The sequence below is a fragment of the Oncorhynchus mykiss genome, chromosome 1 (assembly GCF_057628025.1).
Source record: "Oncorhynchus mykiss isolate SJ-2025 chromosome 1, ASM5762802v1, whole genome shotgun sequence".
NCBI classification, from domain to species: domain Eukaryota; kingdom Metazoa; phylum Chordata; class Actinopteri; order Salmoniformes; family Salmonidae; genus Oncorhynchus; species Oncorhynchus mykiss.
The window spans coordinates 83632698-83655942 of NC_143022.1; the positions used below are offsets into that span (position 1 = coordinate 83632698).

Sequence of the window (23245 nt, forward strand, 5' to 3'; positions counted from 1 at the left end):
CAGAAGGCCTTTGATACATCGGGCTCTGCTGAGTGCATAGGAACAAATCAACAACACCCACTGAATGAGAAGCCAAATATACCTGTGGTAATGAATCTTCATAAGTGCACCATGTTCTGAGATGTCCATGTCCCCGTATCTGCTAATGAAGCGGACTGGGAGGGGAAGGGAGCCTTCTCTGCACAATGTCGCTGACCATGTTGCATCATCATGTTAATCATTAGCCTAAATAGACTATTTTAATGCTCTGTGTTGAAGTGTTTGTTCTGTGTTTCAACTATGATATCACTAAAGAAATGATGAAAAACACATCTAGGTTATGATAATGACAAGAAACATTGTTGCTATTAAAAATAATTATAATATATTTATATTATAATAAGTAGTAGTGGTGTTATCATGACTCTCGTGCCACAGGGACTTTTATTAGTAGCGATGCGCTGCTGCGCTGACAGAATGATTGACATTTCATCGCGCGCTCTGTGCGCCGCACCTGTTTTAATCCCGCAAGACTGGAAATCCGAAGCACAGGACACAGAGAGTCGGCCGCGCACAGGTTACAGATATACACACCTCATCCCACATTTATAGGATATACTGAAGTCAGGGAGTCGACGAAGTGGGAGAGCAGGAACACGAGTCAGGTTATTATTGTGCCTGCACCCAGCCGGAGATGCCAGGACTTTACAGCCTTTTCGGCATCATGTAGGACAGGATGAAGCCCTGCACACCCGTGTTGATTAGGAGGAGTGAAGTGGACGGAGTGACAGATGCTTCCTTGACCAACTCTTCAAATGTTGATGACCAAAGGATGGAGAAACAGACCTTGGTGACAGCTATCAGTTTGTCCATGAGCCTGGCGTCACTGGTGCTTCTCATCACCGCTATCATGACTGACCACTGGTACGAGACGGACACCACACGGCACAGGCAGAACTGCGACCAGTTCGGTCCGGACGCCAACGAACACAAGAACCGGTTGATGCCCATCTATCACCTGCCCCTGATGGACAGCAGCAATCCTCGGAGGAACCAGGCGCTGCTCCGGGCGATCCACGTCGGGAGTAGAGAGGAGCTCCTGGAAAATTGGAGGTCCATTTTGGGAATGGGAATTTTAGAAACGGAATGCGGGCGCCCCATTTTCTCCACTTACTCTGGACTTTGGAGGAAATGTTATTATCTAGGAAAGGACAAGGACATCGACAACCTCATATCCAAGGGTAAGAAATGCTGTGGGGAATTTGACCCAGGGCCCAGTGCGTTGCAGTGAAACCGCATCCCTTGGAGATATTACTTAACATCCGACCCAATATATAGGCCTATAACTTTCCTGAAAGAAATAGTAGGCCTTTTTGTAAATGCATGCAATGCTGTTCAATGGTCATTTCAATTAATGATATATCCATTGATCCTTGAAAAAAACGAATGAGTTTAGTAGGTTACAACTGACTTAAACCCATTATAACCCAAAATTGAGTTGTTTTTGTTGTAATTTCAGTGTTTGTAAACAAACGATGTATAGCTTCAAAACATGTTTTAAACTATCATGTTGTCCTCTGAGATTCTGTGTGGGTCTAGCCCATCTGTAAGCCATGGTTGTGTATATTTGTGTCCATAACAAATCTATTAATTTGGATAACCACTATGGCCTATGTGTGTAGACAGGCTGCATGCGTGGTGGAGTGTGTCCACCATACAGACCTCAGAGAAGCTCTCTGATCTGATCAGCTTCAGACTGCATCTGTCAGAAATCAAGGTCATTACATTTGAGCTGACACCAAAGCCATTCTAGGAAGCGTTGGATGTGTTCAATATACATTATATTTCTATGATCCATATAATTTGCATGAGGATAGAACGTGATATCAATATGAATATATGTGAATAGATTAATGGGCGCCTTCTGTACATAACATGCTGTGAACTCAATCAATTGGAAACTTGCTCAAAAGCTCGAAATCGTGGAGTTGAGTTTGGTCAGCTAGGGTTCTCAAATAAAAATTGAGTATACCAATTAATATAGTGACAATGGAAATGTCAGTAGGCCAACTTTTTGTAATATTGGTATATAGTTTGCGGAAGGGGAGCAGTTCAGATCCCTGTCATACTTAATGCCACAATTCTACTGAATTACAGTTAATATAAGGAAATCAGTCAATTGAAATAAGGCCCTAATCTATGGATTTCACATGACTTGGCAAAGGTGCAGCCATGGGTGGGCCTGGGAGGGCACAAACTCTCACCACTTGGGAGCCAGGCCCAGCCAATCAGAAATAGCTTTCTCACAAAGGGATATATTAGACAGAAATACCCCTAATTTTCATCAGCAGTCCGGGTAGCTGTCTCAGACGATCCCACAGGTGAAGAAGGGCAGGCGTGGTTACACGTGATCTGCGGTTGTGAGTCTGGTTGGACGTACTGCCAAATTCAATAAAATGATGTTGGAGGCAGCGTATGATAAAGAAAATAGCATTCAATTCTCTGGCAATAGCTCAGGTGGACTATCTTGCAGTCAGCAAGTCAATAGCACTTTTTCTCAAAACTTGAGACATTGGCGGCATTGTGTTGTGTTACAAAAGCTGCACATTTTTTGTGACCTTTTATTGTCCCCAGCACAAGGTGAACCTGTGTAATGATCATGCTGTTTAATCAGCTTCTAGATACGCCACACCTGTCAGGTGGATGAATTATCTTGGCAAAGATGAAATGCTCACTAACAGGGATGTAAACAAATTTGTGCACAAAATTTGAGAGAAATGAGCTTTTTGTGCGTATGGAACATTTCTGGGATCAGTTATTTCAGATCATGTAAAATGGGACCAACACTTTACATGTTGCGTTTATATTGTTGTTCAGTACACATCACTCCAAAACATGTTAGTTATCAGAGATGTAGTAGACCTATTTGGGTTGGTGCGGCATTTCCACGTTTGGCTTTTACTAGTCTAGAGGAAGTCAAATCTGCCATCTTGTGGGTAAAATTCTAACTTACAGCCTCTAAAACCCTATTATGAAGTCTGTTCACATGACATGTAGGTCTGAATATCAAAGTAAACCTTATCGTGTACGTGACCATACTATAGCAACTAATTATATAGAGTTAAGATGCTAGAATAAATCATGGCATTAAAGTGAAAGTAGACCCCCTTGGGCTTTATAAAGTCTAGAAACAGGGGAGTCTACTTAATAAATGAGTACAGCTTTTCTCAAGACAACTGTCCTTGAGAAACACTTGCCCTTTTCTATATGTTGGCCTTAACCTGATACACATTATGTTCACACAAGTTATTGTCTCTGTGCAGGTATAGCCCAGCGATGCACCATCATCAAGTACCATTTCTCCCAGCCCATACGTCTCCGCAACATCCCTCTCAACCTGACCCGTACCATCCAGCAGGACGAGTGGCACCTCTTACGTAAGATCCTTTTCTCATTATGAAGGAGGTTCCCTGATGGGCCTGATTCATTCAGACATCCTATTACTCTCCCACTATCTTCCATTCAAAAGGTTGGCATATATTAATTTACATTTACTTCCCGATGTCAGACCTGCGGCGGATCACAGCAGGGTTTCTAGGCATGGCGGCAGCCGTTCTGTTGTGTGGCTGCATCGTGGCGTCTGTCAGCTTCGCCTGGGAGAAGTCTCTCACTCAGCACGTCTCTGGGCTGCTCTTTCTCATGGCAGGTACTGTTACACCCCCCCCCCCCCCCCTCCTAAAAAAACCCTCACCTGATTGTGATAGTCCGTTTTCTTAAACAACTGATTTTTCTTGCACATTCTCCTCCTCTCTTTGCGGTCCCTCTTCCTTCTTAGGTATCTTCAGCACCATCTCCCTGTGTACCTACGCGGCCAACGTGTCCTACGACCTGGCCAGGGTCCCTCCCTTCATCTACGGGCTGCCTGCTGACGTGGAGCATGGCTACAGCTGGTCCAGCTTCTGTGCCTGGCTCAGTCTGGGGCTGACGGTGACGTCTGGATGCCTGTGCACCACCTTCCCCATCCTCAGCTGTAGCAGCAGCAAAGCCCAGCAGGGCAAGGGTGCCCCCAACGCCGGTGTCTGACACACATCTTGCTGCGTTTGATATACACTTTGCTGTGTGTTACACACACACTGAGCTGCAGCAAGGGCTTGTAGGAAGAAAGAGTCTAGTATGTCTGTGTCCGACACACCCCTTTACTGCGTCGGACACACCTCTTACTGCATCTTTCACATCAACAGCCTGCTGACCAAGCCCATCCCCAGACATCTGTCTGACACTGCTGCAGCAGGCGCCTGGGACTAACATTGACTCCTATGTTTTCAGGGTGAAAACCCTTCTGAGTGCTTCTACTAGACCCTGCATCTAAATCTAGGTTACCTCCATGGAGCAAAACATCCTGGAATGATGTGGCTCAACCCCCCCCCCCCCCCCCCCACCCCCCCCACCATCAATGGTTATCAACCCCTGATCCTCCAAGTGGAACCAAAGCGGAGTGTATTTACCTTAGTCTCAGTGGATGTATTCCGTCATCTAATCGCAGACAGTGTATAATTGTTGGATGTGAGTCGTGGTCTGATTGGGTAAATAGAGCTGCAGAATTTCAGACTCCTGAGAAGTGAAACTCAAGAACTATGCATTATTTCCTTCCACCATTAACAAAGTAATTGGAAATATAGAATAAAAGTAGTAACACATTTGGGTTTGACATTCTATGACATTTAAGCTTTTCTCTTCATTTTGTGGTAGTACAGTACACGTCGGTAAAATTCTAACCATGCCAAATTGATACAGTGATGTTCTGTGTTTCACAGGTGGTATTGTCTTTGAAGTGTGTGTGAATGTCTCTTGAATCCAGTGTATCCATCTCCTAAAAGTCTCACTCGGGCTCCACTATGCAGGGGTTGAGTGTGTGTATACAGTGAGGTCCACTGAGTGTGGTAGTAGCAGTCAGTATCTTGACATACTTGTGAATAAGAGCATCTATAGCTCCCAGGCTCACTCTGTGGTAGCTTAGGGGCTGCAGTGAGGGGAAAAGGCTTGGGGTATGGGAGGGGTCCACATCCCCTCCTAATCCCACCCCAGTCCCCTCTCCCTGGGTGTGTGAGGTTACTGGTCTGGGGGTCATGCTTTTCTTCAGAAGGCAGGAGAGCTGGGGACTAAGCAGCAAAACCAGGGTCCCACCCACACGGAGAACTCTGAAAAAACATGATTCATATAAATCAATCAATAAGCAATTCCTTTCTCAACTTTTGCTGTATCCTGAATGTTTATTTGAGCAATTATGAAATTGGGATACGTGATACTACAGTTAGCTAAATACAATACCTTTCCATCTCTCTCACAATCACTGGAAGAGAGGCAGCCATGTCAGTTTTGGTGCCAAACTTCTTCCCAAAAGGGACGTCACAGACAACGACATCCACACTACAGGAAGGCAGTGGAATCTCTTCACAGAAAGGAGGAAAACAAGGAGGAATGAATTAAATCAGGAAATCATGCAGAATAATTTACTGCATTGTGGGTAAACAAATACCATAATACCTACAGTATATCAGGGACAACTGCTACATGCATTAAAACACCTAATTTGATCTACAGTACATACGTCAGAATTAACCACATTTTTATGAAGTCATACATGACAAATGGTCATAAACAGCATACTTCACAATAACTCATGTGTAGTGGATTGGCATTCCTACCCTTGGATGATGCCTGCAGCAGCTGCACCCTATCCCCAAACTTTGCAAACTCCACATTCTGATCAGCTTTCACCAACTGAGACTCGTCAATGTCCAGACCCAGGAAAAAGGCATCCTGTTTAGAGAAAAAAACACTATGAATTTCTGAACAAAACAACATATTTAAGTGGAATTATACAAATGTAATGGAATTAAAAAAGGATCAGCATGTTTACAACATTTTTCTGTCAATTACATCCCTTAACTACATCCACGTCAAAAATCTAACACAAGCATCCCACATGACATAACATTAAAATGGGATCAATATAAAAGGTTCCCTCAGAAGACTCACCTGATATTCATGTGCAGCCTCCAGTAGAATAGTTCCCACTCCACACATCGGGTCTATCACACAAGAGCCAGGCTGGTAGAGAGAGGAGGGAATACATTCAGAACACACTAGGCCAAGCGACGGTGTGAGAAGAGAACAAAATAGTTGGCCCTTTTGATGTTAGCACAGAACCTCAGAACACAACCAAACATCAAAGAGAGGAAGATGAGACCAAACACGTGAGCTGGAGAGAGGAACTCCTTCCATGCCATGAGGTAGCTACAGTACCTTGATGTCTGACAGAGAGGCCATGGCCCAGGCTATAGTGGATCTCAGCCCAGTAGTCTTCGTATAACTCCGGTTGGCTAAAGGAAGCCTGGCGAGAAAGAGGGAAGCATACACTATTAGACATAGTCAACTAGAAGAGATATCCAGAAGGAAATAGACATTGAATACAGTTGTCGACACAGAGGGCAAGAACAGGTTCTGATCATGTCACCAACCTGAGGAGAGGTATCCCGAGGACACAGTGGTCATCACTCATATACACATTCACCTACAGAGGAAACACATGATATACAGTGCATTCGGAAAGTATTCTGACCCCTTGACTTTTTCCACATTTTGTTACGTTACAGCCTTATTCTAAATGGATTCAATTAATTACCTTCACACAATACCCCACAATGACAAAGCGAAAACAGGTTTTTAGACATTTTTTGCAAATTTATCAAAACAAAACCTATTTATATAAGTATTCAGACCTTTAGCTATGACTTGAAATTGAGCTCAGGTGCATCCTGTTTCCATTGATCATCCTTGAGATGTTTCTACAACTTGATTGGAGTCCACCTGTGGTAAATTCAATTGATCGAACAACGATTTCAAAAGGGCACAAACCTGTCTATGTAAGGTCCCACAGTTGACAGTGCATGTCAGAGCAAAAACCAAGCCATGAGGTCGAAGGAATTGTCCATAGAGCTCCGAGACAGGATTCTGTCGAGGCACGGATCTGGGGAAGGGTACCAAAACATTTCTGCAGTATTGAAGGTCCCCAAGAACACAGTGCCTCCATCATTCTTAAATGGAAGTAGTTTGGAACCACCAAGACTCTTCCTAGAGCTGGCCGCCCGGCCAAACTGAGCAATCGGGGGAGAAGGTCCTTGGTCAGGGAGGTGACCAAGAACCCTGATGGTCACTTTGAAAGAGCTACAGAGTTTCTCTATGGTGATGGGAGAAACTTACAGAAGGACAACAATCTCTGCAGCAGTTCACCAATCAGGCCTTTGTGGCAGAGTGGCCAGCTGGAAGCCACTCTCCAGTAAAAGGCACACGACAGCCCACTTGGAGTTTGCCAAAAGGCACCTAAAGACTCTCAGACCATGAGAAACAAGATTGTCCAGTCTGATGAAATCAAGATTGAACTCTTTGGCCTGAATGCCAAGCGTCACACCTGGAGGAAACCTGGCACCATCCCTACGGTGAAGCATGGTGGTAGCAGCATCATGCTGTTGGGATGTATTTCAGGGGCAGGGACTGGGAGACTAGTCCGGATCGAGGGAAAGATGAACGGAGCAAACTACAGAGAGATTCTTAATAAAAACCTGATCCAGAGCGCTCAGGACCTCAGACTGGGGTGAATGTTCACCTCAAGCAGCACGACACGATCTCCTTCGCATATAGTTGATCAGGCTGTTGATTGTGGTCTGTGGAATTTTGTCCCACTCCTCTTCAATAGCTGTGCGGAGTTGCTGGATATTGGCGGGAACTGGAACACGCTGTCGTACTTGTTGAGCATCCCCCAGAGCATCCCAAAACATGCTCAATGGGTGACATGTCTGGTGAGTATGCAGGCCATGGAAGAAAATCTCATTTTATTTGTCACAGGCGCCAAATACAACACCTTACCGTGAAATGCTTACTTACAAGCCATTAACCAACAATGCAGTCAAGAAAATAGAGTTAAGAACATATTTACTGGGATATTTTCAGCTTCCAGGAATTGTGTACAGATCCTTGTGTACAGACATGGGGTCATACATTATCATGATGAAACATGAGGTGATGGTGACAGATGAATGGCACGACAATGGGAATCAGGATCTCATCTCTGTGCATTCAAATTGCCATCGACAATTGTTTATTGTCCATAGCTTATGCCTGTCCATACCATAACCCCACGGCTACCATTGGGCACTCTGTTCACACCGTTGACATCAGCAAACAGCTCCATACAGGTGGTCTGTGGTTGTAAACCCGGTTGGACGTACTGCCAAACTCTAAAATGACACTGGAGGCAGCTTATGGCAGAGAAACGAACATTCAATTCCAACTTTGCGTTTATTTTTGTTCAGTGTATAAACAGTATAGTCAACATGCCTGACTGCAGAATATTTAAATGGACTTTGACACTTGGCATGGTCAGACAAAGAAATATGAGAATCTCCTCACAGGTTGTGGTAATCATCCAATTATGGTTATGGCTAAATTAATATAACCTCCTGATTACCTTCACGTTAGGTTGATGACCATGTATGGTTAACATTACCTCCATGTTAGGTTGATGACCATGTAGGGTTAACATTACCTCCATGTTAGGGTGATGACCATGTATGGTTAACATTACCTCCATGTTAGGGTGATGACCATGTATGGTTAACATTACCTCCATGTTAGGGTGATGACCATGTATGGTTAACATTACCTCCATGTTAGGGTGATGACCATGTATGGTTAACATTACCTCCATGTTAGGGTGATGACCATGTATGGTTAACATTACCTCCATGTTAGGGTGATGACCATGTATGGTTAACATTACCTCCATGTTAGGGTGATGACCATGTATGGTTAACATTACCTCCATGTTAGGGTGTTGACCATGTATGGTTAACATTACCTCCATGTTAGGGTGATGACCATGTATGGTTAACATTACCTCCATGTTAGGGTGATGACCATGTATGGTTAACATTACCTCCATGTTAGGGTGATGACCATGTATGGTTAACATTACCTCCATGTTAGGGTGATGACCATGTATGGTTAACATTACCTCCATGTTAGGGTGATGACCATGTATGGCTAACATTACCTCTATGTTAGGGTGATGACCATGTATGGTTAACATTACCTCCATGTTAGGGTGATGACCATGTTGGGTTAACATAACCTCCATGTTAGGGTGATGACTATGTATGGTTAACATTACCTCCATGTTAGGGTGATGACCATGTATGGTTAACATTACCTCCATGTTAGGGTGATGACCATGTATGGTTAACATTACCTCCATGTTAGGGTGATGACCATGTATGGTTAACATTACCTCCATGTTAGGGTGATGACCATGTTGGGTTAACATAACCTCCATGTTAGGGTGATGACTATGTATGGTTAACATTACCTCCATGTTAGGGTGATGACCATGTATGGTTAACATTACCTCCATGTTAGGGTGATGACCATTTATGGTTAACATTACCTCCATGTTAGGGTGATGACCATGTATGGTTAACATTACCTCTATGTTAGGGCGATGACCATGTATGGTTCATATTACCTCCAGATCTGGTTTCCTCAGGTCCACTCTCCAGCCCAGCTGTCTGCTCGCTGCTGTTCCAATGATCCTACTCAGATCCTAGACAGACACCATCACAAACAGGACAAAGTCAAATCCTCCTCTATCACCTCATAAAAAAAACACAATAACCTGAAACCTACCAGACTAAACACCTGTTCTCATATGCATTTTGCTTCATAGATTGAAGTTCCATTAAGAAGCAAAGATGTGACAAATACCTTCTCTCCTCCAAAGTGCATACCTGGGGAGAGAAAAGTCTGGACAGGGCCCCACTGCACCGACAGTTCACTCTGAAAGACACTGTGGATGTCTTTCTGTCACGGCTTCCTTCTATACGGTTCTCTTCATCTTTGTCCCCTGCAACACAGTTTACACTTCCAGAGTCTTCTGTTGATGAAATGTGATCCTTGCTTAGTCCTAATTCTCGTCTCTCTCCCCCTAGCCCCAGCTTCTGTGTTCCATTTGGCCCGTTACAAGTTGATCCCTCAACACCACTCTCTTCCTCCATCTTCCTCTTCCTCCCTGGTAGGCCCAGGCTCAAGGTACAGTCGCTTCTCATCATCAGGTCTCTCTGCAGGCATCTCCATGACAACACAGCTCTGGTCCAGTCACTTCCATCACCCATGAGCCTTGACTGGATACCAGATGGTGTTTTAGCTGAGTGTGACAGAAAAATAACTACAGTAAAAATATAAAGTCCTGTGCAAACCATTTAATTGCAGCTTCATACTTTTAATCAGGGAGGATAAATATTCATACAGAATATTTGGTAGGCTTACCTGTAGGGGCCGAGAGTCGCTTTAGAAGTAGAAACAGCCTCTCTGCAGATTTCAGCTCCCTCACTTGCTTTATTTCAAACGAGGTGGTGAAGAACACTTTTCCAGGGATGTGATCCACCTAAACAATACACATTATTTAGTGCAAACTAAGAATTCCATAACATATAATCATGTCAACAACATGAACTTTACAGTTGTTAATAAGAAAATATTAATAGAGAGCCAGGATGTACGATTGGCTTTTTTCCAAGCAGCCAACCTATGCAATATGCATGCGCAGTCAGCGGCCTGGCTTCCGGCTAGTTAAGAGGAAGATCATTTTATATAAACGGTATTACTTTATTGGCTAGTGTTTCATATAAATTCATTGCACATTATTACTACCGTTATCTACACGAATACTGTAGCCTGGAACTAACTTGACTACTCACATCTTTGGCTGCAAGTTTGGTCTTCACCTCCTGAATCAGGAAAGGCTCCATGCCGTTCCCTGCGGTGCAATAGAACTTTAGAGCAGCACACTGACAATTTGAGTCGTTCATACTGTCGAGTTTAGAAATGCTAAGCTATAAAAGTAAAACTCGAAATCTCCATGCCAGTACCTACGTGGCTGCCATGTTGTTTTGTTTACACGGAAACGGAAATACCGAAGAGGCAACTGGTTATTTCCGCGATGACCAGCAGAGGTTGCTTTAGCACTACAAAAGAGCCTCAATAACACAACTGACAATTGCTAGTTACCACAATCACAAAGTCCTAAACCCCGCCTATTTCTAAAATGTATCAACGTTATTTTAAACCTAACCTTAACCACACTGTTAACCTTATGCCCAACACTAACCTTAGATCAAGATCAAAAAGCAAATTTGTGTTTCATAATTTTTTTACGATATAGCCAACCTTGACTGTGGCTGTTGGGTTATAAAAGTGAATAATGCCATGTAAGGAAAGAGCACTTTACGAATGTTTCTGTGTATCATCCTTTGAATGTGCCAGAGTTGCTCATACATTTTCATGTAGATTTGCATGATCACATAGAAGGCATCCAAATAAAATGCATCAATACTTAAATGGATGAACTGTTTGGGAGAGTGTTGTAAATTGAGCCATTTTTTACATTCAGTATGACTCCGTCAAGGGAAATATAGTATTATTTATAACAAAGATATCTACATAGATTTCAGGATGTATTGTATTTCTGGAAATAAACATGACAGTTTACAAAACATAGCTTGTGAATAAATGTTTTTAAAAGTATCTTGGTACATCTTACCTTGTATTTGGGGTCAGTTGAAAAGAAGGACTGGGTAAGTTGAGAGCCCTACACTTTTCTGTATTGTATTAAATATGACCTTTTGAAAAGCATGTCTATCTTTATTTCCAAAACACAATTCATCACAATCATTTTTTCTGTGTATTTTAATCATTTTCTTAATCATCATTTTTTAACACAGGCGTGTTACACCTAAAAACATTTGTGTACTGTTTTAAACACTTCGCATAGGCCAGGCCCTGGTGTTACCTTATATCCCAGCGATAATTTCTTGCTTTAGAAAACACTTACATTGGCTAAACTTACCCCGTGGCCATTGACTCAATTTACCCCAAGGTACATTTTTGACCTATATTAGCCCCTACAGTTACAAGAATGCACTTTCATGCTCGGGTTTAGGACTTCATGTTGAAGCTAATAGAGACCCCAACTGATGTATAGAACAATCTTAAAATGATCTACTTCGGTTTAGATACAAGAATCATGAAACCTCTAACACAAAAAATGCAAATCTGTTTTTTGGACCTAACTTGTTACCACTTTTTCCATGTGGTTTCTTCCTTTCCATGAAATGATGACCTCTTCCTAAATATTTGGTCAAATTATAAATGTTGTGTATGGTTTCCTAGAAACAAGGGTTGGCTCAACTAACCTTTTGGCTCAACTTACCCAACTATTCCCTAAACAGGCTTCCATAATGTCTCTGGCATTGAAAGCAATGATTATTTGTGGGAACTTTCTCTTAGTCTTTTCAACTCTCAATCACCATGAATCTCCCCTCTGTGACCGTCTTGACTACAGCACAGAATGTTCCACTGACATTGGAGACCAGGTGTTCTGACCTGCTGAGAAGACATGTGCATGCTTGAATATTAAAGTTTTGTCATCTCTCTGAAATGTGTTTGTTTTGTTTAAATATCTAGGCCTACTTCCATAGTTCTGATGTGCATTAGATTGAATGAACACAACATTAGATTGAATGAACACGAAAAAATTATAATTTTGTGTCTTACAATAGAATGACCCTTGTTGCAAAAAATTCCTCAACCCTGATAGAAAGCGCTTCCCTGTAATATATGGGCTAATAACACCGTAACATTGTATAACATTATTGTAAGATTAACATTTGACAGAATTAGTTACAGTGCCTTGCGAAAGTATTCGGCCCCCTTGAACTTTGTGACCTTTTGCCACATTTCAGGCTTCAAACATAAAGATATAAAACTGTATTTTTTTGTGAAGAATCAACAACAAGTGGGACACAATCATGAAGTGGAACGACATTTATTGGATATTTCAAACTTTTTTAACAAATCAAAAACTGAAAAATTGGGCGTGCAAAATTATTCAGCCCCTTTACTTTCAGTGCAGCAAACTCTCTCCAGAAGTTCAGTGAGGATCTCTGAATGATCCAATGTTGACCTAAATGACTAATGATGATAAATACAATCCACCTGTGTGTAATCAAGTCTCCGTATAAATGCACCTGCACTGTGATAGTCTCAGAGGTCCGTTAAAAGCGCAGAGAGCATCATGAAGAACAAGGAACACACCAGGCAGGTCCGAGATACTGTTGTGAAGAAGTTTAAAGCCGGATTTGGATACAAAAAGATTTCCCAAGCTTTAAACATCCCAAGGAGCACTGTGCAAGCGATAATATTGAAATGGAAGGAGTATCAGACCACTGCAAATCTACCAAGACCTGGCCGTCCCTCTAAACTTTCAGCTCATACAAGGAGAAGACTGATCAGAGATGCAGCCAAGAGGCCCATGATCACTCTGGATGAACTGCAGAGATCTACAGCTGAGGTGGGAGACTGTCCATAGGACAACAATCAGTCGTATAATGCACAAATCTGGCCTTTATGGAAGAGTGGCAAGAAGAAAGCCATTTCTTAAAGATATCCATAAAAAGTGTAGTTTAAAGTTTGCCACAAGCCACCTGGGAGACACACCAAACATGTGGAAGAAACGTTATGTTTGGCGTAAAAGCAACACACCATCCCCACTGTCAAACATGGTGGTGGCAGCATCATGGTTTGGGCCTGCTTTTCTTCAGCAGGGACAGGGAAGATGGTTAAAATTGATGGGAAGATGGATGGAGCCAAATACAGGACCATTCTGGAAGAAAACCTGATGGAGTCTGCAAAAGACCTGAGACTGGGACGGAGATTTGTCTTCCAACAAGACAATGATCCAAAACATAAAGCAAAACCTACAATGGAATGGTTCAAAAATAAACATATCCAGGTGTTAGAATGGCCAAGTCAAAGTCCAGATCTGAATCCAATCGAGAATCTGTGGAAAGAACTGAAAACTGCTGTTCACAAATGCTCTCCATCCAACCTCACTGAGCTCGAGCTGTTTTGCAAGGAGGAATGGGAAAAAAAATCAGTCTCTCGATGTGCAAAACTGATAGAGACATACCCCAAGCGACTTACAGCTGTAATCGCAGCAAAAGGTGGCTCTACAAAGTATTAACTTAAGGGGGCTGAATAATTTTGCACGCCCAATTTCTCCGTTTTTGATTTGTTAAAAAAGTTTGAAATATCCAATAAATGTCGTTCCACTTCATGATTGTGTCCCACTTGTTGTTAATTCTTAAAAAAAAAAAACATTTTATATCTTTATGTTTGAAGCCTGAAATGTGGCAAAAGGTCGCAAAGTTCAAGGGGGCCGAATACTTTCGCAAGGCACTGTACAATTCGGTCAAAGTTAATGACTGAGAGATAGACCTATTATTATCTTCAAAATGTCTGACGAAGGCCAGCCTTGGACATCCAACTTGACACAACTGTGGGAAGCATTGAAGTCAACATGGGCCAGCATCCCTTTGGAACGACACCTCGTGAGACTGTTCTGACAGGGTGAAGATGTTCTTAATGTTTTGTACACTCCATGTAAATTAATAACGCCATTTAGCACTTTTATCCAAAGCAACTTTCAGTGATGCATGCATTTTACCTACAGGTGGGTCCAGCGGGAATCAAACCCACAAACCTTGGTGTTGCAAGCGCCGTGCTTTATCTACTGAGTAACACAGGACCACCATGTAACAATGGGTTATCATATTGTTGTCATTGAATGGAAACAATCTTTTTTTTCAGAATCTCTGGAGCAGATTGTTCTAATAACAAATCTCTAATAATCGTGGCATGAAGTCATGTTCTATTTGAACATGTTCTGTTTGAATTTGACATCTAGGCCCACATCTCTGCATGTTTCTCCTGCTAGTTAATTCTTTTTCAATTCTAATTTCAGACTCTTCATCAGTGCGATATATTAGATGTATCCATGTAGAAACTAGACATTAATACTGTTTCACGAGCTGCCATTTGAAATAATTAGCTTCACTCTTCTGGTTAAATGCTACATTGTTTAAAATGGTGGACCAGCCTTAGAACTGGCATGATCTATCACTCTGCATTAACTTGTTTTTATTTTCTACGCCCCATAAAACATAGAAGGGAACGGGGAGTACAGAGGACTAACTGGGAGAGTAGCTACAAGGAAACAACAGGGCAATCATACAACTTCATCGCCACGTCTAATTACTGCATATTAGCTGTAAAATCTTTATGCACTGTTAGGGGTAAATAAACTCTGAGTGAGATGTCTTCACTATAATGACATTGTTTCACTGATTAATTAATCCGCCATTTTGATAAGCAGAGTTAATCTCTTTGGGACCTGTATTGTATGTCTGACGGGACACCAAGGGCCATACAAACCAATTAAATGTTATTTCGCTCTGAGCCTCATTCTCCAACATTACACTTCATCAAGCTATCTCAGTGTCTATCCCGTCTCTACTAACCACGTCCTAACCCGCCCTTTACAAGCTGTAATGTAGCCTCAGAGACTGGCTGAGACAAGACACGTAACTCAGTCTCTCCCCCTCTCTCTCTGTATCTGACCATGTTTGAGTTTGTTAATACTGGGTTGCACTCCCCCCCCCACCCCTTTTGCCCTCAGAACAGCCTCAATTTGTCAGGGCATAGACTCTACAAGGTGTCCCAATAGGAATGCTGGCCCATGTTGACTCCTACGCTTCCCACAGTTGTGGCAAGTTGGCTGGATGTCCTTTGGGTGGTGGACCATTCTTGATAAACACGGGAAACTGTTGAGCGTGAAAAACCCATCAGTGCTGCAGTTCTTGACATAAACTGGTGTGCCTGGCACCTACTACCATACCCCGTTCAAATGCATTTAAATATGTTGTCTTGCCCATTCACCCTCTGAATGGCACACATACACAATCCATGTCTCAATTGTCTCAAGGCATAAAAATCCTCTTTCAACCTGTCTCCCCCCCTTTATCTACACTGATTGAAGTGAATTTAACAGGTGACATCAATAAGGGATCATAGGTTGCACCTGGATTCACCTGGTCAAGTCTATGTCACGGAAAGAGCAGGTGTTCTTAGTGTTTTGTATAATAGTGTACGTTCCAACTATGACCATAGAAGATAAAACAATGTGATTTATATTGTGCTTACTGAATGAAGTTAAAAGTCAGCTAGCATTCAGACCAGCCTTAGTGTTTCAACCTTAGTTATTAACTACATGAGTGGTATGCAGCCAGCTTTGATCCACTACAGTGTAAAAGCACAACCCAATTATCTTCCTTTCATTACACTGAACAGTAATGGGATACAAAATAAAATAATACTATAAGTGACAAATTTGTGAAATGTATGGGCATTATTAATGCTGTAATTCCCTTATTCCTTAGTTTGCCGGTATATTTTCTGAAATGTTAAAAATCTCTTGAACTGTCGAGCAGTACAGTATATCCGCAAAACAACGTGCATATTGACTCAGTGGGTGATTTACATTCAAAGTGGGGGCCTTAAGAGGCATAATCAGTTGAAATGGAAGTAAATGGCTAGGTGTGAGTGTACCCAGAATCTGGGTAATGACTGAGCACATTCATTGTGAAGGTGAGTGACTCATGTTGATTACAGGGTCTGAGCCAATTTCCATGCTCGGCTTCCTGCTAAGCGGCTCTGTTCAGCGTTTGTATTGCACTGCCTCCCCACTTCATGTTCACATGGAAATGAGACCTTTCACTTTGGTGTAGGAACCGAGAGAGAGAGAGAGAGAGAGAGAGAGAGAGAGAGAGAAGACAGCGAAGACGTGACAGCGATGCACAATACCAGAAGGATTTGGGAAGGGAGTGTTTGCAGAGAGACCAGACACAATGAACCATGTGCGGCTGTTCATGTTTGTATAACAGGTTGCTGTAATATCACTATTGTCATCTAGAGTGATGGTATCATTGCTACTGCTCTGATCGTACCCTCTGATCTAGTGTCTACCATCTTGAAGTTCCTTACTCTAGTATTGCTCTGGCCTTTGCACATTCAGATTGCTGTCATTACCACCACTGCTAACGTAGTGTAATATAGACAATTCCCATAAACTTGATGAGTCACCATTTATAGTTTGTTCTGATGGAAATGATCCAACTGACCCGATTATGTAGATGTGTAAAAATGATATTGTAGAATAATAAACTACATGTATCAATCTGACTCCATTACTATGTGAATGCTATAGGCCCATACTCATGTCCTGTGGGTATAGCCAAGGTTGCGAGCCTTGCGTCACCACTCATAATAATACTATAAAATGCACGTGTCTAGGTTTACCTTTATGCAATTATTAGAGGCTAAGGAACAAAGCACTAATATATTGCAATCAATGTCCTAGCATTAAATAATTGAATTCACCTTAGCTCCAGTGGAGGCTCCTCAGAGAAGGAAGGGGAGGATTATGAGTGATTATGACAACTTCCGGAAGAAATCCTCCAACCTATCAGAGCTCTTGCAGCTTGAACTGACATACTGAAAGCATAAGCTACAGCTAGCTAGCACTGCAGTGCACAAAGTGTGGTGAGTAGTTGACTCAAAGAGAGCGAAAGACAATAGTTGAACAGTTTTGTACAAATTAATTTATTCCAAAATGAAGGAGAAGCAAGAGAGAGAGAGAGAGATAGAAGAGAGAGTTCATCCTTTTTTTCAGTTTCAGTTACACTTATTTAGCTAGCAAATGCAGCTGGCTAGTTTAGCCTACTTAAACACCCTGTTTAAACACCATTGTCGTGATCAGTGGTTTCAAGTTTGTAGCCTATCCGTCAATTTTTGACAAGCTGATCATAGCGAAAAATACAATTCTTCTGCATTTCCCGCTGTGTAGCCTAAACATATTTCAAATAGGCTCCCGATAACTCCTGATAAAGATGGGTAGCTGATACTCAGAGCTTCAATAGCCAAATTGATTAGTCACAGGAATCAGGCCTAGTAAAGCCAATGGCCTGTTTTACAAATGGTGGGCATACCACATGGTGGCAGAATGTCCAGGACCGGCTCTGAATCCAGCCACTATTTATCGTTGAACTCAACGGGTTTTGTCTGGCTAATATCCTGAGACATTGTGCATTGTATGTCTATTGCGCTGCACACAATTTAAACGTAGTCTTGAATGATGCATGCCAAGACATACCAGAGATAAGGGACTGTTGATGTTATTATACATTTTATCCACAAAGTAGTGCATTGGGCCTTTAATATTATTGTATTAGTGGACCATTATAGCCGTCTGCAGCACTGGCAAAACGTTTTTCCAGCACCCAATATTTAGTTTTGAACTGGGTACCAGCAGAAAAGTGGTTAAATTCCTGCAGTGTTAACACCACATAAACAAATGTCCTCCTCCATAAAGGTTGTAATGTATCCCTTGGTAAGGTCCGAGGCCAGGAGGAGCAGGCCCGAACCTCACCAACAAACCTGGTGTGCTTCCAAACAAGCCTTACACAACAATTAGTTACTTATCACCAGGGATCCAGGAGGTAATTAAGGCACAATTATCATGCAATTAAAAGGTAATTTGATACGGCAAGACATCAGAGATCTAGTGAATGGGATTTAATAACACTGAGGGAGCAACATTAGCCCCTGCTCAAGTCTGTTCTCTTGATTATGATGGATCTGAGCCTCTGCTGTGGTCTGATGTCTGTCGCATACAAAACCCTTATTATGTGACAGTTTGGCAGCCTTCTCCAGTAATGGGCTTAGACCCGACAACCAGGGCCTCCCTTAAGTAATGATGGAAGGAAAATGTGCTCCAACTTCAAAGCAAGGCAAAATCAACAAAATACCGAAATATTCTTTCTTCAACGAGAATGTTCTGTCTCTTTTTGCCTGTATGAAAAATAGATTTACTGTCGTGTTTTTATACTGTTTAAAGCCCACAAAGTCTTCTGCCATTCGCACAAATGTTCAATGTCTTCAGATGGCTCCAAAATAATAACCTTCTAATGTCTCTTTGTGTACTTACCCTTCAGCAAGAAAAACACTGAGCCAAAATGACCCAAACCATCAAAAGACAATAACATTTGAGAGAGAGAGAGAGAGAGCTGTTTGGTGTGTATTTAACCACCATTGTTTCTGAAATGTCATAGCAATGATAAAAACGCCATTCCTACTGTTGCTGCTCTTCTCACTATGAGAGATTGCTAGAATATATATAGTTTCCTAGAATATACCCTCGGCTAGACCTTTTACTGACCTTGTCACATCTTGATTCTCGACCACTACCTCCGGAGGTCGAGCACGACACTCACTCGACAGTTGCCCCCCTCCAAGAAGGGCAGTGTAAACAGAATTGTCTCATTGAGCACAACACTCCCACAATAAAAACAAAAGGCAACAGTAAACATGTTGTTCCCCACGGATGATGCAGAGTGCACCAACGATGACATATAGCCTATATTAAACCGTTTACAACGTAAAATTCCCTCCAGAAATGAACCCAATAACATATTGATGAAAAAAGCTATATCTTTAGGGCCTGTACATGGTCCATATTATCAGGCAGTTGTGCTATTTCAGCAGTAAACATGATCACCTGTCTGATGCAGCATGGTAGCTACATGGCTGAAGCATGATCACGTGTCTGATGCAGCATGGTAGCTACATGGCTGAAGCATGATCACCTGTCTGTTGCAGCATGGTAGCTACATGGCTGAAGCATGATCACCTGTCTGTTGCAGAATTGTTGCTGCATGGCTGAAGCACAGGGTTGCTTTTCTGCCTTGTTTACCACAATGGGCTAATCATTAGCTAGATCACATACTCTAAATATGATAATGTTGCTTGTTTAATGTCCTTAAACTCCCACTGACACTAAAAAAATCATGTGATTTTTTTGTGTGTGTTTATAATAGAGGCCTGCTGTTTATGCATTCCAATGGCCGACAAGATTCCCACAGTTACTTATTTGATATTCATGTCAGACACTCAAGATTGTAAACAAAAAAAATTGGAGTTGAGGAATACATTATACATCCCTGACAAGCTGGGATCCCACTCTTTTCAATAATTGCAATCAAAACTGTTGTATTTTCCCGAGATTATATTTAGGAACGTTGCATAGTGACTGGGTTTATTAGAACCATAGACAGATTAGAACACATTTATTTATGTGCAGCAATCAGCTGTGTGAGGAGTTGCGGCTCTCTTGCCAACAACAGTTGATATTCAGTTTATAAATAAAGGACGTAGCTCATGAACAGCTTCGGAAATTAATCTGTTTTTTTACCTCTTAAAGATCCGCCCTTTTTTTTCCAATTTTCACCTGAAATGACATACCCAAATCTAACTGCCTGTAGCTCAGGAACTGAAGCAAGGATATGCATATTCTTGACACCATTTGAAAGGAAACACTTTGAAGCTTGTGGAAATGTTAAATTGTTGTAGGAGAATATAACACATTAGATCTGCTAAAAGATAATTCAAAGAAAAAAACATGCATTTTTTTGTACCATCATCTTTGAAATGCAAGAGAAAGGACATAACGTATTATGCCAGCCCAGGCGCAACATGTGCCTACTTGATTTATTAATACATTAATACATAGATGAATACATAATATTAATACATAGATCATAACTGCGCACTCTCCTCAAACAATAGCATGGTATTCTTTCCCTGTAATAGCTACTGTAAATTGGACAGTGCAGTTAGATTACCCCCCCCCCCCCCTCATGAAAAATCGAAATTTAACAAAATAACACTAATTTTCAATAAAGGAGGGGGGGGGGGGGGGACGTCCCTTACTGAGGAGGAGCTCATTCGAGATTGAGGGCAAATCTGGTTGATAACGCGTCAGACAGCAGGAAGATTGTGAAGGATTAAATACAAATATTGGACTACATTTTTTTCTCCTTCTGTTATGGAGTTTGAAAATGCACTGCATATGATGGGTCATATGAACTTGATTAAGTGGCCCACCAGGCCCGTGAGCTCAGCAGATGTTGCCGGGCCAGCAGGCAGCCCTTAATGTCGAGTCCTGCAGTCTCTAGCTAATCCATTCCCTGTATTCCATGTCATGTGCCAAAAACAAAACGCCACCTGCTGGAGAATGTTTTTTATTTTTTATTATTTTTTATTATTTGTATTTTTTTTATTTATTAATATCAAATCAATACACAAAGCACATGAGGGAACACAAGCATACATAGATTACAAATAATAGACAATCGAGCTAGGGGGTACAATATCACATTACAATTACACAAGGACCTTAAGGGACATGCATATACTTGCAAAAAAGCGTAACAGCTTTTTTGTTAGTAGAGCATTTAACCGTCTTAAAATACAGTTCAATTTCTTTTTGTAGGGTACGAAAATGTGGTTTTCTGTTTGTAAATTTACATTTGTGTATATGAAATTTGGCCAAAAGAATAATGAAATTAATTACATAAAAATGATTCCGCTTATTTCTATTGTATGTAAAGAATCCAAACAGTACATCTCTCCACAATAGTGTAAAATCTTCATAAATGTGTTCAATTCTAAACCTACTGATGTCTTGCCACAGTTTTCTTACATGCATACAATGCCAAAAAAGATGCACAACTGTTTCTGGGTGGTCATTACAAAAGGAGCAATTTGAGTTGATGTTTTCCTTAAACTTCTTCATATAGTGGTTGACAGGATAATATTTATGAATAATTTTAAAGGAAACTTCCTTAATTTTGTTAACAAGTAGGTATGTGTGTGGCAACATCCAAACTTTTTTCCAACAGATATTATCAATAAATCCATTCCAATAAATACAACATAAGGTATAAGGTATACAATATATAAGTATATAAGTATATAAGATACAACATCCTGCTGAAACAAGGATTGTATCGCTCTGTTGTTGAATGGACCAAAAGAGAAACAAATCTTTCCTACTGATGAGTCAACAGGGTCAATAGAAGGTAGGCTCTGAGGGTCAGGTCTTGACATGTTCCTGAATAACATAGCAACACCTGCGGGAATGGCATCTAAAACAATTGCAACATCTTTAGGTGTTACAGGGACCTTGTAAAGTGATAAGAATTCCTTATAACTGAGTAAAAGACCCTCTGCATTTACCAGTTGGCTCACCAATAGGATATTATTTCGGAAACAATATTCTAAAAACAGAGAGGTATTTTTATACAATATATCCTGATTATTCCATATATAATATCTGTGTGGAGAAAAATTGTGTTTATAAATTAAGGACCATGACAAGAAAACCTGCCGATGAAAAGCAGAAAGTTTCACTGGAACTTTGTCAATATTATAATTGCAAAACAACATGAAGTTAAGGCCACCAAAAGTAGAGAAGACATGATGAGGAATAAAATTCCAGATAGAAGTGGGTCTTCTTAGGAATTGTTTTATCCAATTGATCTTAAAAGTATTATTTAAAGTAGTAAAGTCCAGAAAATTCAGTCCACCATTCTCATAAGTGTTCATTACAACAGTTTTCCTAATGTAATGGGTACGGTTTCTCCAAAGAAAGTTGAAAAGCATCTGGTCTATCTCCTTGCTTATTTTACGGTCAAGATATAATGATAGAGCATCATATGTTAGTCTAGAGATACCTTCAGCCTTGGTTATTAGGACTCTACCTTTTAAAGATGAGTCCCTCTGTAGCCATTGATTTAGTTTCTTCTGGGTTCTTTTAATAAGAGGGTTAAAATTTAGAAAGCCTCTAGACTTCTGATCCTTTGTAATGGTTATGCCTAAATATGTAAGTTCTTCTTTTACTGGAATACCATAATATGAAGGTGTCACACAATCTTTGACAGCTATGAGTTCACATTTATTAATGTTAAGATATAGACCAGACGCTTTGGAAAAGGATTGTATCACATTGATCGATATGGGAATTTGGTTAGCGTCTTTCAGAAAAAGTGTAGTATCGTCAGCCAGCTGGCTTATAATAATTTCTTTACCAGCTATGGAAATACCTTGTACAGGACTATTATTTAAAGAATTTGCAAGAAGTTGGGTGATTAATAAAAACAGGTACGGAGAGATAGGACAACCTTGCCTAATTCCTCTCTTTAACTCAAATCTAGGTGAGGTGCCATATTTCAATTTGATAGAGCTGTTACCATTTGCATAGAGAGTCTTAATAGCCATACAGAAAAAATCCCCAAAGCCAAGTCTTTCAAGGGAGTAGAAGAGAAACTGATGCTCTACTGTGTCAAATGCTTTATAAAAATCTAAAAATAATATGAAGCTATCCTCAGTTATTAGGTCTGAGTAGTCAAGTACGTCTAAT

At 41.1% G+C, this 23245-nt stretch overlaps 2 protein-coding genes across 3 annotated transcripts; one reads left to right on the forward strand and one right to left on the reverse strand.

The window, feature by feature from the left end:
- Positions 1 to 413: 413 nt before the first annotated feature.
- Positions 414 to 4676, forward strand: LOC110530346 (transmembrane protein 178A-like). The gene is made up of 4 exons (XM_021613323.3): positions 414 to 1220; positions 3303 to 3416; positions 3548 to 3685; positions 3815 to 4676. The coding sequence occupies exons 1-4, from the start codon at positions 716 to 718 to the stop codon at positions 4060 to 4062; spliced, it is 1005 nt and encodes a 334-aa protein (XP_021468998.1). The 5' UTR covers positions 414 to 715; the 3' UTR covers positions 4063 to 4676.
- A 6-nt stretch (positions 4677 to 4682) lies between these two features.
- On the reverse strand, positions 4683 to 11093 carry thumpd2 (THUMP domain containing 2). 2 transcript variants are annotated; one of them, XM_021613311.3, is made up of 10 exons: positions 10791 to 11093; positions 10360 to 10477; positions 9822 to 10237; positions 9560 to 9637; positions 6501 to 6553; positions 6286 to 6373; positions 6019 to 6090; positions 5685 to 5799; positions 5308 to 5428; positions 4683 to 5177 (listed from the first exon to the last, which is right to left on the reverse strand). In XM_021613311.3, the coding sequence occupies exons 1-10, from the start codon at positions 10899 to 10901 to the stop codon at positions 4859 to 4861; spliced, it is 1491 nt and encodes a 496-aa protein (XP_021468986.3). In that variant the 5' UTR covers positions 10902 to 11093; the 3' UTR covers positions 4683 to 4858. The 2 variants fall into 2 exon arrangements, with proteins under 2 accessions (XP_021468986.3, XP_090040012.1); XM_090183886.1 differs by having other exon boundaries at positions 8168 to 9637; positions 10791 to 10992.
- Positions 11094 to 23245: the final 12152 nt, after the last annotated feature.